Source organism: Xenopus laevis, chromosome 1S, assembly GCF_017654675.1.
Source record: "Xenopus laevis strain J_2021 chromosome 1S, Xenopus_laevis_v10.1, whole genome shotgun sequence".
NCBI lineage: Eukaryota > Metazoa > Chordata > Amphibia > Anura > Pipidae > Xenopus > Xenopus laevis.
Genome location: NC_054372.1, coordinates 99331283 through 99349416, shown reverse-complemented (window position 1 = coordinate 99349416; position 18134 = coordinate 99331283). Strand labels below are relative to the sequence as shown.

General features: G+C 38.6%; 1 protein-coding gene across 2 annotated transcripts; it reads right to left on the bottom strand.

Annotated features, from left to right (window-relative positions):
- Positions 1 to 18123, bottom strand: LOC108703728 (zinc finger and BTB domain-containing protein 17). Of its 2 annotated transcripts, XM_041579982.1 has the most exons (7): positions 18044 to 18121; positions 15616 to 15726; positions 14652 to 15087; positions 11420 to 11589; positions 2682 to 2808; positions 1402 to 1510; positions 1 to 1257 (listed from the first exon to the last, which is right to left on the bottom strand). In XM_041579982.1, exons 2-7 carry the CDS (start codon positions 15716 to 15718, stop codon positions 901 to 903), a joined length of 1302 nt encoding a protein of 433 aa, XP_041435916.1. In that variant the 5' UTR covers positions 15719 to 15726; positions 18044 to 18121; the 3' UTR covers positions 1 to 900. The 2 variants fall into 2 exon arrangements, with proteins under 2 accessions (XP_041435916.1, XP_018095430.1); XM_018239941.2 differs by having other exon boundaries at positions 14652 to 15726; positions 18044 to 18123.
- Between the last annotated feature and the right edge of the window lie 11 nt (positions 18124 to 18134).

Sequence of the window (18134 nt, the reverse complement as noted above, 5' to 3'; positions counted from 1 at the left end):
TTGTACAGAGAACTCTGTAGCTTTATTTCTATCACACTGTAAATTTAACCTTGTCCTTATCTCCTTGATAGAGGTGAGCACCATTAATTAACAAATTACGAAATATGTGTAGCTTAAAACCTATCAAAGCATAAGAAATGTCAATGGAAATCTTTTGCATGCAAAGACTGCTGAAAATGACACATTTCTGCATGTAACTATGTAATATAATACATTTTTGCACACACTGTAAACTTTACCATGAAGCACTGGTGCTCACTGTGCCCAAAAGCTTCTCCAAGTCAAAGTCCACTACACCACAAAAAGGACACACATAGATTCCTCTTGGTGGATCAAACTGAGCCATACACATTTTATTAGCTTGTAGGAAAACCACACAAGCATTTGTGGAAGACCTGCTTGTCAGGTGTGGATGAAGATGAAGGCATCTGGTGCACCAGGAAGTATCATGTGCATTAATAAATCAAAATGCTGTGGACCCATTTCCCCTTAATAACAGTAGAAAGTGCTACGAGTAGACGAGTGCTACGAGTAGACGAGAAGCGCAATAGAGATGATCAAAACATTCCGTATATGTGCCATAGCCCTAAGCTGTAAACACCAGGTCAATGCTTTGGCTCTTATATGTAAGTAGACCATAAACATTTAAAATAATAGAGAGCACTGATGGGGAGCATCATGGAGAAGCATTAAGTGTACCAGGCATTTGATTATCAGCCTCATTGTTTACATCCTGTCACTGATAGTAATTGCAATACTTTGTATCCACAGCTCTTCAGGACTCATTACCACAGTCAGACTCTTGGTTTGTGTAACAGAACTGATCCTTTTGGATCCTGATAAATGTTATTTTTGTAACAACAAAGTGTGTTTAAACAAAAGTATTGGAATTTGTTCCTGTTACAAAGGCCTAGTAGGCTCAGCAGAAATATTCTGAGTGGAAAACAAGCTGAAATCATTGGCAGTGTTATCAGCCACGGTAGAGATGGAAATATATCCTAGAGAGACAGGGGGCACAGAGGAGTCCATCTGATTGACTTGGTCAGGAATCATTGCAGCTGCTGACTGCATGACTGTAAGGTCAGGGGGCAATGTCTGCTGCAGAATCTGGCCTGGTAATTTTGTTGGAGGCCTTCTGTTCTTGCAGAACCTTGGGGATGCATGCTCTCTGTTGATCTGTACTCGCATATCTGCTTTATGTACCGTACGGATGTGTTTCTTCATATTACTTGGGTGCCGACATCCTTTCCCACAAATCTAATAGAGATTAAAATGAATAAGTTGAATAAGAAATCTCATGGATATGGACATCCCAGCAAATAATAATCACTGTAACACATATGTTCAACAACTCATCTACTATATCTAATTTAATCTAAATTGTAAAGGCAACATGCTTACTTTGCAACGATATGGGAGTTCTCCGGTATGTGTCCACGTGTGCCTCTTCAGTTCCGAAATACGGTGAAATGACTGCACACAGAAATCACACTTAAACTTCTTAATGCCACTGCATAACCAAACAGAAAGAAAATATATATAAAAATACAGTTAAAATGTATGCATTCTCATTAGCTACCAATGTTGTAATACTGAAAATCTAAGGTAATATACAGTAGTAAACGTGTTGTAGTATCCAATCAGCATAAACATTCATTGGATGCCTATCTGAAGACAAGCACTAGTTGGTTGTTAGAGGTTACTAGACTTATTGCAGTGTTTAGGACTTTTATTGCATTACATTACCCATAAATGTGTTGTTTCAGGTTCATTCAGGCTATGTTCCCATGCTGATGAATACAGTGCTGACCAACCTTTTGACCATCTTTTTGCCCACTTGTTTAACATGTAATTTGGATCACCATGCCTTAAGTCTGCTTAAAATCATGAAACATTAAATAAACCCAAACCCATTGTTTTGCCTTCAGTATTGAATCATGCAGCATAGTAAGGCTCTAGTACAAGCTACTGTTTTATTATTACAGAGAAAAAGGAAATCATTGTAAAAATTCGATTTGCTGAAAATGGACACGTTGGGTTTAGGATAACAGGTTTCTGAATAAGGGATTCCATACCTGTACCTGTACTGTGTATTTCTCTTTGACTTATAGATTGGTTGATTGATTTGTTTCTTGAATGTGAAATAAATAACTGAAGCATAAATATTGATTGATTACTGCTGATTACGGGGTACAATGGTGTGTCAACTGCCCAACACAACTCATTCTGCCCTACCCTGTTTATGCCTAAAGGTACATCCAGTGCTAAGCAAGTTCACACAGGAGCCCATATAGAAATGCTGAGCAAAGGATCTGAATCTGGGTGTAACTGTTTATATTTCATTGCTGCAGGCGTCTTGATGTGTAGGTTAACCCAAACCAGTTGGGTGTGTTTGGGTTGAAAGTTGGGTGACCGCTGCAGGTTAGTGTTGGGTACAGGTCAGACTGGGGATGTACACTCTTCCTTTGCTCCCAAAGATTCGCTGTCTTTTAACCAGAGGCATGGACAGAATTAGTGTACACACGGGTTGGGTGTGGGTCATACAATGGCAACATTTTGTGGGTTAGGATCAGGTGCGGGATAAGTTTATCCTGACCTTCACATCACTACAGGCTTCCCCTCTTGTCTTAAAAAGATGTCTGCAAAAATCTGCTGTGCTTTTATATACAACCTAGACATACCTGCAAAAGATTTTGTGGCTCTTGTAATGCTTCACAGCTTGCCCACAAAACTCACAAAGCTGGAGCAATGGTGGCTTGCCATTAGATGCTTCCAAATGTTTCACTCGGATATGCTGTGTAAGATCATCTGCAAACGGCACAAGTTCAGTGTTTTATGTTAAACTTGCCATTTTAAATACAGAGAAAGTAATGTGTAAAGCATTGCATTCAAATACTTCTAACTCTTCAATATCCTACAGGTATGAGACCATCATTTGAATCTTCATACCTTATGTCTACTAGAAAATCATGTAATATACCCTATATATAAAAATAAACCCAATAGGCTGGTTTTGCCTCCAATAAGGATTAAATATATCTTGGATCAAGTACAAGGTACCTTTTCTTATTACAGAGAAAAAGAAAATCATTTAAAATTTTGGATTATTTGCTTATGATGAAGTATATGAGAGATTTTTTTTAATTCGTAACTCAGAGCCTTTTGGATAATAAGTCTCCGGATAACGGATACCATAATTGTACTCAGGAACACAGGAAGAATGGGAGTATTATCCGGAGAATATGCAATTCTCATAGGGTACAATGGAGAGCAATTTGGGGTATTGTGATACCATATGTTTCGGTGAGTCAAACTAGACTTGGCAAAACAGCCAGACTCTCTCCATGTGCCCTTGCCATAGTCCCCAACAGAAAATTGCAGGTAGAGAACAATCTATACAAAATAAAACACAAAGCATCATTAAAGAAAATCTGAAAGGAAACTTGTTTTTTAATAGTAATAATAGGTAGCAACCTCCAGCCTCTCTCCAAAAGCCAATACTTTAGGCTCACACAGGCTGAAGGCTCCTGCTAATCTTACACTGAGTATTTTTGCTGGCTGAGAGAAATGGATCTGCTCTCTGACCCTGCTCCATTGAGTGAAGCGGAGGTCAGCCCAGAGATGCCTCCGTTGGTGTATTTGGACTGACCTCAACTTTAGCTCCGTGTGTGCAGGCTGTGTGCAGGCTGATTGGATTCAAATCAATGGAGTAGGAGCACAGAGCAGATCTGCTTCTCTCAGCTTGCTAAAATACAAAATCTGAAAGCAGCTGAGCCTTCAGCCTGTGTGCCCATAGCCTTAGGTTTCAACATCATCATTTCTCCATTACCTTACTTTCAGCTTCTCCATTTCTATCAGCTATATTCACAGATGACACGCTACAATATTACACATGATTCATTGAAGGTCAGCTGTCTGATGGGTATATGCAATCATCAAGCATTTCATGGAGTGGGAAAGGGCAGGCTCACTGTAAACGAATCTTGGTGTACTAATACTTAATTACTTCAAATGGCCTTTTCTTTGATTCACTTTTAGTTTAGCCAGTAATATCACCATGCTTATGGCCCATTTAAGATTGCTTAATGCTCATGCTTTTTCAGTACGAGCAATCTTTAATGGAAACCCCTTGTGAGTTTACTAATCACGTTGGGGTTCATGCTGATAAAAAGCGCAGCATTCTTCGTAAGTTTGCCTGAACAAAATAAAACTTTGGTGTCTTTTGGCACAAGCAATGTTTAAGGAGACCCTGTGTGAGTTTAATGTTGGCAATCTTCGTCATTTAACCCAAACAGGCATTTGGAATGAAGAAAAACCTCTGCAGCTTATTTGCTGTATACATATATAACCTTGTTTATGACAAGTCATGTGTAGGTTAGTGGCAAACTGCACTATTGTAATATTATAATTACAATATCACACAGGTTTATAATCAAGATATTTGTCCCAAGGCTCAATGCTTAATTAAAAATGTATTACAAATCACATTTAAAATGGTACATACACATGGCCCACCGTACGTGTTTCATACCCTCCGGTACATAATCATAGGTGTTAAGTACCGGAGGGTATTAAATGCGTAAAGTGGGCCATGTGAGGTCAGTATGTACCATTTGAAATGTGATTTGTTATACATTTTCAATGAGCCTTGGGACATATATCTTGGATATATAGATTTATAGTTCATTGTGGGAGCCCTTGGAACCAGGGCAGGTCCCTTTGGCTCAGCCTGGATTTACAGGAATCAGTTACATAGGCTCCCTATAAAAAATAGTAAATATCAATGATATAATCAGACTTTGCACTATAAGGACCCTGAGACATGAGACATTTGTCTGATGTTTTCTTGCCACGGCACTGATGTAAATCACTGGTGGGAAAACAAATGCAGATCCTCTTCAGAAAGCAGTAGCAGTATATATCAGATTTTTGTCACCCATACTTTGAAGAGAGTGTAGAAAAGTGAAGGCAACTTCCCCCCGAGACACTGCACCAGTGTTAAGAAAAATAAAGTGACACCCTAGGTCACAAGAATCTAACATTAAGACATTTATATCATCGAACAGTCATTTAATACACTTTAAATCTGAAAACATGGAGGTATGTTTATTAAAGCAGGAGCCACCATGACATAAGATGCCATGGCAAATGTGCCACCTGGTGCATTAACAGCTTCATGAAAAGAAGACTATAGGTATATATAAGTGAGTCCTATACCAAATGCCAGTATAGGGCCTTTTTAAGACTAAGGGGCAGTTTTATCAAGGGTCGAAGTGAATTGGAGGAAATTTGGAAGTAAAAAAAATCAAAATTCGAAGTAATTTTTTGGATACTTCGACCATCGAATAGGATACTACGACTTCGATTCGAAGTAAAATAGTTCGAATATTCGATAATCGAAGTACTGTCTCTTTAAAAAAACTTCAACTTCAATAGTTCGCCAAATTAAACCTGCCGAAGTGCTATGTTAGCCTATGGGGACCTTCTAATGCATTTTTCTACGTTTTTTGTAGTCAAAGTAAAATCATTTGATCGATTGCTGAAATCGCTCGATATGAGCGATTTAATCGTTTGATCGAACGATTTTACTTCGACCGCAAAGCGGTCAAATTCGTTAAAAAAAAACTTCGACTTTGATATTCAAAGTCGAAGTATAGCCATTCGATGGTTGATTTTCGAAGTATATTGCACTTCGAAATTTGACCTTTGATAAATCTGCCCCTAAGTGGGGCTAACTTACCATGTTTCAAATATTTTATTGAATTTTACATAAAGAGCAAAAAATCAACATGACAGCAAATACCATGCAGATTCGATAAACAGCTACAATTAACAAAAAAGCATGCTATTTATCAAAAGATCAACAATATTGAATGGAGAAAATAAATAGAAATAACTTACTATAAGTTAACCAATTGACTAAACCAGTGAATGTAGAGAATTGAAAGAAAGAAAGAAAGAAAGAAAGAAAGAAAGAAAGAAAGAAAGAAAGAAAGAAAGAAAGAAAGAAAGAACACAACAAAAAAAAACCCATTGCTTACAGGAAAGTCCAGAATACCCGATTGTCATAACTTTAAAGGGATACTGTCATGGGAATTTTTTTTTTCAAAACACATCAGTTAATAGTGCTGTTCCAGCAGAATTCTGCACGGAAATACGTTTCTCAAAAGAGCAAACCTATTTTTTTATATTTAATTTTGAAATCTGACATGGGGCTAGTCATATTGTCATTTTCCCAGCTGCCCCAAGTCATGTGACTTGTGCTCTGATAAACTTCAGACACTCTTTACTGATGTACTGCAAGTTGGAGTGATATCTTCCCCCTCCCTTCCCCCCCCCCCACCCGCCTACTAATGGGAAGATAACAGCTCCCTGATACAAGATAACAGCTCCTTGGTATATCTAAGAACAGCACTCAATTGATAAAGCCAGGTCCCACTGCATCACATTCAGTTACATTGAGTAAGAGAGACAACAGCATGCAAGAAAGCAGTTCCATCCTAAAGTCCTGGCTCTTTCTGAAAACACATGGCCAGGCAAAATGACCTGAGATGTCTGCAAACTAATATTACAACTTGAAAAAATACACTTGCTGGTTCAGGAATTAAATTTTATATTGTAGAGTGAATTATTTGCAATCTAAACAGTGTAATTAGAAATAAAAAATACATCATAAAAAATCATGACATGGCTTTAAAGATAGAGGAACCTAAATATTTGGTCTCTAGAGTTGCAGACCTGAAAGTAAGGAGACCATGTAAGCCCGAAGAACTCTCTGGAACTATTCTCACTTGATTTAACTTTTAAAGCTTCCTGCCAACTAATTTGGTTCAGATATGGGAAGATACCATCTATTGATGGAGACTTTTTTTTAACTAGTAATGTAAAGCTTTCTTGGAGGCAGCCGAAATCAAAGTTGTCAGTGACTTTGTTTCTTGGGAAATTGATTTTGATTTAGAAATTTAAAAAAGCATGTTATTTTCCATATGCAATAATACAAAACAGGGGGGTAGTTTTATTCTTGTTTAGTGTTCAAGAATCTAGTGACCTCCCTCCAAAAAAGACAAACCTTTGAACATGATAGATTATAGATAATGAAATAGAGTTACATGAGTCTCATCATATTTGGGACAATATGAAAAAGGTCTAGCAGAAGTTATCTTTAGTGAAAATGTTTCCATAGCCTAAGTTTACTAGCATGAACTGTTGTATCCTTCAACTCTCAGCAGAGATTAATTCATTATAATTGTAAATAAATTTTACCAAATCAGTTGGAGACACTAGATCGGACTAAAATCGGACTTGTCGAGATTGCATATAAGTCAATGGGAGAAGTCCCAAAGATTTTTTGATGTGCACTGGGTTTCGTGCAATACCCCAAAGTTTTCAGGCAAAAATCTGAGTTTTTGGGTGAAAAATCTGAAAAATTTGTGAAAATCATATGAAAAATAAGTAAAAATTAGATTTTTTATCACAATGCAAATTTTTGGGAAAATGTAATAATAAATAAGCGTAAAAACCCAGAGCGGATTTCATTGGAGTTTGTATCAGAAAATACTGAGATAAATTCGGACTTTGATAAATATTCAGACCATTTGGTGGAGACTTTTTTTTAAACAGGTGTGGGTCTGACCCAAAATTATTCCAGAGTTTTTTAGTTAGTGAGTAAATTGATATCTTAGAAGGGAGGGTTTAACTTACTTAAGGTGGCCATACACGCATCAACGAACAGATGCGGCCGCGATCCAACAGGATTTTTAATCCTGTCCGATCGACATCTTGCCGACTTTCGGCCAGATATCAATCGGGGAAGCCCGTCGGAGGGCCCCATACATGGGCCAATAAGCTGCCGACTCGGTCTGTCGGCAGATTTTATCGGCCCGTGTATGGCCAACTTAACATTGGGTAAAATTGGATCAGGGAAGTTATCTACAGCAACCAATCAGCACTTAGCCTTGCCCTGTCTGTGACAGACCATATATAGAAATCATATATTTGATGGATTCCTATGGGTTATTGCACAAAACAGATATTTTAAGTGTTTGTAAACTTTTTTTAAGCGTTAGTAACGAAAATAACCTTTCACCAAAGAAATCACAACCCAGACAAATATCTGAATTTATACTGTTTCCTGGCAGGTAGGGATGTGTGGCAGAATTTGTTGTAAATGTGAATGAATGTGCAGTTTCCTGCTGTATCAAGGTAAGAGGCATACCTCCGGAAAGACACCTAAATAATAGCTCTCATTTATGGTGTGGAATGTGTCTTCCCACTTCCGTGAGACGACCAGGAGACACCACAGAGAAGGAAGTCTGAAGTGTGAAATCTTTAGCCTTAAACAATTCACACAGAATTTTACAGAAGGGGAAAATTCCAAAGAGGATGGTCTCTTTCTTAAAGCTGTGCATTCAGCAGCAGAATATCCAATGCAACTGACAAATGAATCAGAGATGGGTAGGAGTTTCTTTTGTGCTCATGACTAAATGATGTCTGTGACAAAAAAAAACCCTTCCTTTATTTCCCATTAGAATTCACCCTTTCACTTACCAAATGTTCTTCTAAGACATCTGCAGTACTCAGATGAACTCCGACACTAAACATCCTGACAGCCTGTAATTGCCTTTTTTGCAATGCAAAATGATTATTAACTTCTCAGTTCATTACCAAAGCAAATGTAATTCTTAAATATTGCAAAGAAGCCAGTGTATAACAAAGAATCCGTGTTTATACAGGGAAGGGAAAAAAATTACATTGTGACAGATGTGGGAAAATAAATAGTCTTTAACCTGGACAATATTTGACTGTGTCTAATTGCCCTTTGCCAAGAAAAGCCGAGATGATTTAAGAGCAAGACAACTGACTTATTTTGTAAAACCATCACAATCTGGCAGCTTGGGAACTACATATGGGGAACAAGTGCAGCCATCAAATTGCAATCTGTCTGAGGGTTGAATATAGTCCCATAGACTGCTGCAAAATGTTTAACCGTTTTTTGGTAAGCCCTTTCAAAGCTGCAATAAACAGAAAAACACATTGTACATTCTGTACAAGGAAAGCTATGAAATGTTTTGCTTTTCTGACCCAGCTCACATGAAAATATACTGCGACATAAAAAACTATAGAAAAAAAGACATTTCGGCTCATTGGGAGGGAGCTCCCATTTTGGGGGACATGCATGCAACATAATGAGCATGTGCCACAGCTCACTCTTTATGCACATGAGTGTGCCCCAACATGGCCGCCCACATTGGGAGCTACCTCCAGGTGTAGGAGATAGAGCATTCGGAGGGGGGGGGGCATGCACAGAAGACTACTGCTTTTTCCATCTAGAGTGGGGCTCTGATTTTAGGTAAGGGTGCCCTATAAAGGACCTTACAATACAGTTGTGAAGTCAGTCATGTATCATGCATGAGAACCACTGTACCAACAGCATTAGCATAGTTTAAATAAAACAGCACACTGCACAAGAATGACTATAAAGGAGGTGATTGAGAGTGAATTGACATACAGTAGAGTTTTGCCTAATCTCAGAAAATTTACTGTTACTGTAATGTAAAAAAAGTCTCCAGATTTAAATATGATAGAGGTCATTTACTTCCTCCAGAAGCAAAAGAACACACACTTTAGTGTGCACTTACAGAGCACTTCTGTCAGTCTCTGCAAAGCGTGCAGGATCAAGACTGCATGTTGCAAAAAGCAGCATCATGAAGCAGATCAGCCTGGTCCTTGGTAAGGACATGGTCCCAAGCAAGGTGGGCTGCACTGCCTGTCACTCCCTAACTTGAGTATGTCATCTCAAAGTGCCATCCTACTGCTGCCCGTTTGCTAGAAGCATCTGCCTTTTTCCATTTATATGAATAGGAAGAAGATAGCAGAAACTCGTCTTTGGATCACCATGGTTTACTGCAAAAATCATAAACCTGGTACTAGAGAATAAGAAAGATCTTGATAATTATCTAAGGAACAGAAAATGAATGACTAAACTAACCTTAAATTAAATGACTTTAATAAAAAAAAAAAGAACCTTGATGTCTTCGCCCTCAAATTAAAATACAGAAAAACAATGCTTTAAGCATAAGGCAGTCTGGTAACTAAGCAAAGAACAGCAAAATGAAAGGGTGTAGGAGGCTGGAGCTGTTCATTACAGTTGCAGGTCAAGAAGTTCACCCAACAAAAAACATATGTCACCTTGGTGTCAGAAAAGAGAGTTTGAAAACATAAGGTTCTGCTGAGCTCATCTCTTCTTGCAGAATCACTTCTTTTTATGAGTACCTCCTGCAGCCATATCCTATCTAAAGAAAAATATATAGAGTCTGCATGTAATATGTGCATGACCACCCACTCATACTAGTAATAAATTGGCCATCTTACACTTCCCCCTAAGCCCCCACTGTTTTTCCTTTTATGATTTATCTAAAAAAAGAGGCAAAACAAAAATGATGTTTAGGAAAATGCAAACATTGTGACTATATAAACCTTTACCATCTCTTCTATACTTTAATCATTAAAGTGAAAAATATAATGCAGCGCAGATAGCAGCATAAAATATTCCTGATACATTGCCCTGATTGGCCATTCCACAATAAAATGTACTGCTTAACACCAACATAAGTAACACTGGCACACATACTTGGAAAACCCAACAGCATGCAAAAGACGGGGGTGTTGGCCAAAAGGGCCACCAAAATCAAAGTTAAAAATCTAATGTTTATTGTAGATTCATTAAAAAAGTACTACTTGGCCCTAAGCCTTTTGTGCCCTCCAAGGCACTTAATCATGAAATACAAGAATAAACTGATTCATTTTGACTCAGAGATGGCCACTGGATTACAAATCCATATTTCCCAGCTTTATTAATTACAAATAAATTCACTATGCCATCTAGGGTAGGCCAATGTGGGTGCCCTTGTACTTGTATCTGACCCCATACTACTTATAATCAAACATGATGCTCTCTGATAAAACAACTGAATGCATGAAAATTTCCCAACACAGATTAAAAAATAAAATTTGCTTAAAAGTCAAGGAACGGGTTAATGCCTGGGAGGGTACCAAGATGTTAAGACGGTATACAGGCGCAGTGAAATTAAAGTTTGTATTTTACTAAACACTTGGGGGAGGGATTGGTTACCAATTGTTTTTACTTGGGGGAGGGGGGGCAGAAAATGTTGTCGTATGGGGCCCAATGATTTCTGATGGTGGCCCTGCCACTTAGTAGGTACGCCTGGAACCTCCCCATCTTCTCCTCTGATACAGTTAATGAACTACCAAGAAACATATCTTTGTTTTAGGTATTTTAACAAATCACATTCTTCCGTTCATAATCATAGCTATAAGTTTGGTAACATTTACTTCTGTACATTTACAGTACCACAGATACCAACATAAAAGGTTATGTTTGAGAATGCTGCAAGCTTACTTTTCACTTTGTAGGCTTTGTCACATAGACGGCATTTGTGTGGTCTCGCATCTGAGTGGTACGCAATGTGGTCATGTAACTTTTTCAGGGTGCTTAGCTCTTTACCACATTGGTCACACTGGTAGAATTTCTTGTCATGGTGGCTTGACATATGCAAAGAAAGCTGGCAACTGAAAATAGGAGGAAATTTAGTTTAAGAAAACTGTATAAACCTAGAGATATCCACTGAGTTCATGATTACTACTGATCATACAGAAGGTAAACAGAACACAAAGTAAAATATAGAGTGAGTTCTGTGAGAATCATATTACATGTATGGGATTCATTATCCAGAAACCCTTAAAGTTCTGAATTACGTAAGGCTGTCTCCCATAGACTCCATTATGTTTAAATAATCAAAAATTTTACAAAATGATTTCCCGTTTCTCTGTAATAATAAAACAATACTTTGTACTTGATCTAAACTAAGATCTAATTAATCCTTATTGGAAGCAAAACCATCTTATTGGGTGTATTTAATGTTTACATGATTTATTAGTAGGCTTAAGGCGTGAAGATCCAAATTACGAAAAGATCCGGAAAACCCCAGGTCCTGAGCATTCTGGATAATAGGTCCCATACCTGTATACTCATGGCACACTGTCAAAGTTATGACTAGAAAGACCTACGCAGTTCAAGCTGAGTTTCAAATGTATGCCTAAAAGGATGGCAAACACATGAAGTTTTGCAAAGTGCAATTTCAGTGCAATCGCCATGTTTTTTCCCCACAATGCAGTTTTCCTCAGCATTTCAGTGTTGTCATGGAGTTGCACCTGACACAACTGAGTCCAATGCATTCATATTAGTATCATTTCCAGTTCCATTTTTTCAATTCAGTCATTTATGATTGGAAATGTAATGTGTATATTGACACTATGCACAAAGGTACTTGTGCCTACACACTCTCCTCAGAATCAAGCACCAAGAGGCAAAGATGTGCTCAACTTGCGCTGATGAATTATACACAATTGCACATATGGATTCATGTTAACCTGGGAATTAATATCAACCTTGACCCTCCCCCCTGTATTTCCATAGTTCTCTTGGTTTCACCACTGGCCCCTTTATTGGTGTCACATGTAAAATTAGATTTAGATAAACACGCACTTAAACTTGCAAGTGTTACACCAAAAGGAACCCTAATTTGCATCGATCAATAAAAATGCATGGCATTGGGCATCTGTTTACTGCACTTTGTACTATTTTCAATCAAAACTAACCTATTATAATGTCTGCCCACCAACGACGTCTACCTTTTTGTATCAATAAGAGATAACTGACAGTAATCAGCTTTAATGACTGTTCATCTCTACTATTTACCAGATCTCCACTCAACTCCCAATGACAGCCTAGGCAACAATCTTACTGGGTATGGTAGAGTGATCAAGGAATATGTCAAAAGTTATGTTTTGCATTTAAGTTCTTCATGTAAGCTTCACTGAAGGTGTTGCTAAATAGAGAACATTTTATCTGTTTAAAGACTTTAGTTGTCAAGTCCTAGAAGCAGGAGTATTTTGGAAGGAGCAGGCCCTGGAAGGCTGTCCTGGGGAAAGGTATTTGATTGTACAGGTATGGGACCTGTTATCCAGAATGCTTGGGACCTGGGATTTTCCAGATAACGGATGTTTCTGTAATCTGGAATACCTTAAGTCTACCAGAAAATCATGTAAACATTAAATAAACCCAATAGCCTGGTTTTGTTTCCAGTAAGGATTAATGATATCTTAGTTTGGATCAAGTACAATGTACTGTTTTGGTATTACAAAGAAAAAAAATTGAATTATTTGATTATAATGGATTCTATGGGAGACAGCCTTTCCATAATTCGGAGCTTTCTGTAGAATGTGTTTCCAAATAACAGATCCCACACCTGTAGTAGAAATCTTAGGAAGTGCTCCCTAAGCAGGACACAGTGCAGGAAGGATACCTTCTTGTGTAAGGAACTCCCAGAGGAGCTAATGGTGCTGCCTGCTATTGCAAAGAGCACATAGATATAGATAGTGGCCAGAAGGCAAGATTTCTTTTATGATTTGTGTTTTATATACTGGAATGGTCACCCCTGTGAATCAATAACAGAGTGTCTGTTGTGGATCTCGCTAGCTTATATGGCTCATATTAGTGACAATAGTAACTGTAAAGGCAGCCAAGAGTGACACTCATTGTTGCTATCTGTGGGAAGACCAGCCCTACTGTATGTTATTATCCAAGCCCTATTATTTTAATGCCCTGTCATTTCAATACAGATAAGAGAGAAATCACATCCCATTCAGCAAAATGCAACAAGCCTCCATTTGTTAAAACTGAATGTCCGAGCCATTATACATTGTCAGCATATAAGGCAATATAACGAAAAGATAAAATAATGCACACTAGCTTTGTGACTTGTGCAGCTTCCCTCAGTACAAGCCATTTCTCTGCAAAAGATAAGATGTGTTGTGTACAATTCATTATTGAGAGAACAGTGTTAACAAATGGAAAACTGAGATAACTGATTGCAAGCTCTTTTGAGGGCTCTCTTCACCTTTTGTATCAGTTATTATTTTTTAAGCATTAGTATTTACTGTATATGTATTTTATCTGTATGTTCAATCCATACAACCATTTATTGTACAGGGCTGTGGCATATGATGTTGCTTAATAAATATGTTTATAAGTAATATGTACTAGGGATGCACCAAATCCACATTTTGGATTTGGCCGAACCCCCGAATCCTTTGCGAAAGATTCGTCCGAAATACCAAACCAAATCCGAATTTGCAAATTAGGGGTGGGAAGGGGAAAAATTTTTTACTTCCTTGTTTTATGACAAAAAGTCACGCGATTTCCTTCCCCATCCATAATTTGTATATGCAAATTAGGATTTAGATTCGGTTCGGCCGGACAGAAGGATTCGGCCGAATCCGAATCCTGCTGAAAAAGGCCGAATCTTGGCCGAATCCCGAACCGAATCCTGGATTCGGTGCATCCCTAATATGTACCACCAGGTTAAATTGGGAGCATGTCTTTCTTTCAAAAAGAGGACAATTCCTCTTGCCTTCAAAGAAGATATGAAGATTATATACAGTGTATAAGCATTTCCTTAATTCATAGTTAGCTTTTCTAAACCTGCATGTAAAAAATAACAGAACATTGGCAAATTGCTTCATTTGATAAAACTTTGACTTTATAATATTAAAGAGCCATTTCATCTCACCTGTAGTTGAACTGTTTGTCACAGAATTCACACTGAAGTATATTAATCCCTGGATCGTCCTGATGATTAAGAAACTCTGGATAAGTTAATAAAAGTTCACACCTGTCACATTTATGGACCACGTCTGCATCCCCGTCTACTCTCTCAATGACTTCACTTCCCTCCAGCCCAACTATGGTTGAATACATTTTGGGGGGCATGGATGCCCCATGTCTTGACAAGTCATTAAGAGTAAGAGACGGCTCCAAGCTATCAGGGGTATCTGGCTCATCACATAAATTGATGCACATATCACCATTTTCATCATCTGCTTCCTCTGATGATCCATCATTGTGTATAGTAATAGGCAATTGTCTTGCAAAGCTTGGGTTAGGGAATGAGGTTTCTCTTGGTTCATCCACAGAACTTCCTCTTCCCATAAGTCCACCTATATCAACTGATTTTTGCACAAAGAAGTTAGGATTCCTGACAACAAAACTTTCTTTATAAAAAGTAGGTCTCCTAAATATCTTGCCTTTCTCTTTCATCTGGGAAACAGTATCAAATCTTCTTCTTTCCTCACTGTACATGACGGTGTTGACACTTGAAATACTCTCATCCCTACCTCGCCTTAGCTGCTGGCTCACAATTTCTCTACTTTCTGAGCCTCTGTTTTGTACATCAAAACCTTCCTCTGGGATGGAAATGTCTTCCTTTGCAGCGCTAGTCTGAGGGCTGCTAGAAACATTAACCACTTGTACAGTGAGAGGGAGATTGACTTGCAAAACTTGGGCAGCCTGCATAAAGTCTTGTACATGGCATGTAGGGATTTTGTAAGAGTATATAAAATCCAAAAGGTGACTAAATCCCTCCAGGCGAACATTATCAAGCACCAAGAACTGTTGCTGCTCATTTCTACTTAGTGCTGCATAGAAATATTCACTGCAGGCAGAAAGGACATTTTTGTGAGCCAAGAAAATTTTACCTTCCACCATCAAAGACACGTCACAAAAAAGCCCCATAGATTTTTGTTCATTAAGCTTCTGGAGAACAGACCATCCGTGGCTCTCAGGAGACATAGAATCCATCCTGCTACCTGTCAAGTTAGATATCAAATGTATTAATAAATACTGTATATATATATATATATATATATATATATATATATATATATATATATAGATTCAAGATGGACCAGCACTCCAAGTTTTCAATCAAACAAGTGTTTATTTCAACATCACTCAAGTGTCCTCGGCCCACATTAGGGCCGATAAAGGCCCTAATGTGGGCCGAGGACACTTGAGTGATGTTGAAATAAACACTTGTTTGATTGAAAACTTGGAGTGCTGGTCCATCTTGAATCTGTATACCCTGACTGACCAGGCACCCACTTACATCAAGAAAGAAGGAGTGCAGGTACTTTGTGAACATTTATATATATATATATATATATATATATATATATATATATATATATATAAATATGTTAAAGCACATAGTGAAGAAATGCTGTGTTTCATAAATGGATGGGCCACATATCAAACATGAAGGGTATTTTATAATCCAGCCCCCTATAAACCATCATTCCTAACTGGTGGATGAAGGATGGCCCTGTTTGGTGACATTACAAAGCATTTTAACTTCTCATAACTGATACAAAGTGGTCCCTAACCAGGGACTCATCATGAGCAACATGTTACTCACCAGTACCTTGACTGTTGCTCCCAGTGGCCTCAAAGCAGGTGCTTATTTTTGAATTGCTGGATTGGAGGCAAGGTTGCATAAAACCAGGTGTACTGCCAAACAGAGCCTCCTTTAGACTGCCAGTGCAAATAGGGGCTACCAAATAGCCAATCATAGCCCTTATTTTGCACCCCATGCTTGTGTTGCCTCCGGCTCTTTTTACATTTGAATGTGGCTCATGGGCAAAGAAGGTTGGGGACCCTTGACAAATACATGTTTTATGAAGGTGTGAACTCCAAGTCAGAGGAAATATAGAACTATTTCTGTAATCAATATATTGTACCCCCCAACACCCCATCACAAGGTTCACCATTCCTTCCCTTGATCATCAGTTGAAAGGGAAACAAACTGCTTTCACCATCCTAGACCAAAAAAAGTGGGAAGACTTCTCATGTAAGTTGTTGCACTAACCACTGTCATAGGGAAACATATGTTATATCCATTACAAGTATACTGGGGCTTTACTTTTGGCTGCCTACAGGAGCATCTGACTTTTTGGGGACCTGAGAGTGCAAGTTTCTTTAAGGGCAAGGCCAGACGTGGCGTTTTTACGATGCGTTTTTAAAGGAGAAGGAAACCCCCTAGGCGCAAAAGCCTTCCCCTGTGTTGGTGTTAAATATGGTGTCCAAATTCTCAATGAGAAGTGCATGTTGGGAAAAGAAACCTACGTGCTGAAAGACGCATGAAAAACGCATGTTGACAGTCGTGTGTGGTTTCAGTGGCGTATTTATGCCACTTTTTAAAAAAACGCAATGTAAAAACACCACATCTGGCCTTGCCCTTACTGTAGGTCTCAAGAAAAAATACGAAGAAAGCTAATGCCTTCACAATACTATAATTTTCCCTTATCTCATTCTAAAGGTGGCCATACATGGAGAGATCCGCCAAACGAGCGGATCTCCCTCCGATATGCCCACCTTGAGGTGGACAATATCGGGCTGATCAAATCGTGGCCCAACGATCAGATCCTAATGATGCCTAACGGGCGGTTGGATCGCGGGACCGCATCAACGAATAGATGCGGCCGCGATCCGACAGGATGTTTTGTCCCACCCGATCGATACCAGATCTCGATCGGTGAAGCCCGTCGGGGGGCCCCATACACGGGCCAATAAGCTGCCGACACAGTCTTAAGGCAGAAATGGGTTTATCCTCTCTACACTTCTACTTTTTCCTTCTGTTTTTTTTACACAGAATGCTGCAGACATTTTTGTTGCCTTTATAACCTTTAAAACAAGTGGCACTGGTTACAGCAACCAGGATAAATGACATAAGCAGGTGAGTAACTTGCAATGTTATTTAGAGTGCACTCCTCGGGCCTGTCTCCCTTTTCAATTCATCAAAATGAATGCTAAAAATTTAAAATAACAACCACACTTAGTGACCTGCATTGAGATGATACGAAGACATTCAAATATTTTAACTATGCATTTTATTCAGCTTTCTATCGTGCTGTCGTTCCTCTATAATTCCCATTAGGAATGCTGGGATTTGTAGTCCAGTAAGGCAGGTTTAAGATCAATGACGTAAGTATCTGGAGGACAAACTGCAATTACTACATGAATTATCTCTTAGGCTGATAAGAATTCGCACTGCGCGTATATAATGATAGCACAGTTATGTTACACCCTTTGCACTGTCCATACAGTAACCACGCACAGTCCACTTACCCCCTTTTATAGCCACTGCTCCCGTAGCCTCGATTCCAGACTCAAGCGAACCAACGTCATCAACCACGCAAATTGCTTAACAGGCAAGGAC

Bases quoted from the DNA above. Each gene is read 5' to 3' on its own strand.
- LOC108703728 (XM_018239941.2), bottom strand. From the start codon at position 15,718: ATGGATTCTATGTCTCCTGAGAGCCACGGATGGTCTGTTCTCCAGAAG. The intron at 1,511-2,681 runs GTATGTCTAGGT...TTGGTTATGCAG, and splicing joins AGCCACAAAATCTTTTGCAG to TGGCATTAAGAAGTTTAAGT. The intron at 1,258-1,401 runs GTAAGCATGTTG...AATCTCTATTAG, and splicing joins AACTCCCATATCGTTGCAAA to ATTTGTGGGAAAGGATGTCG.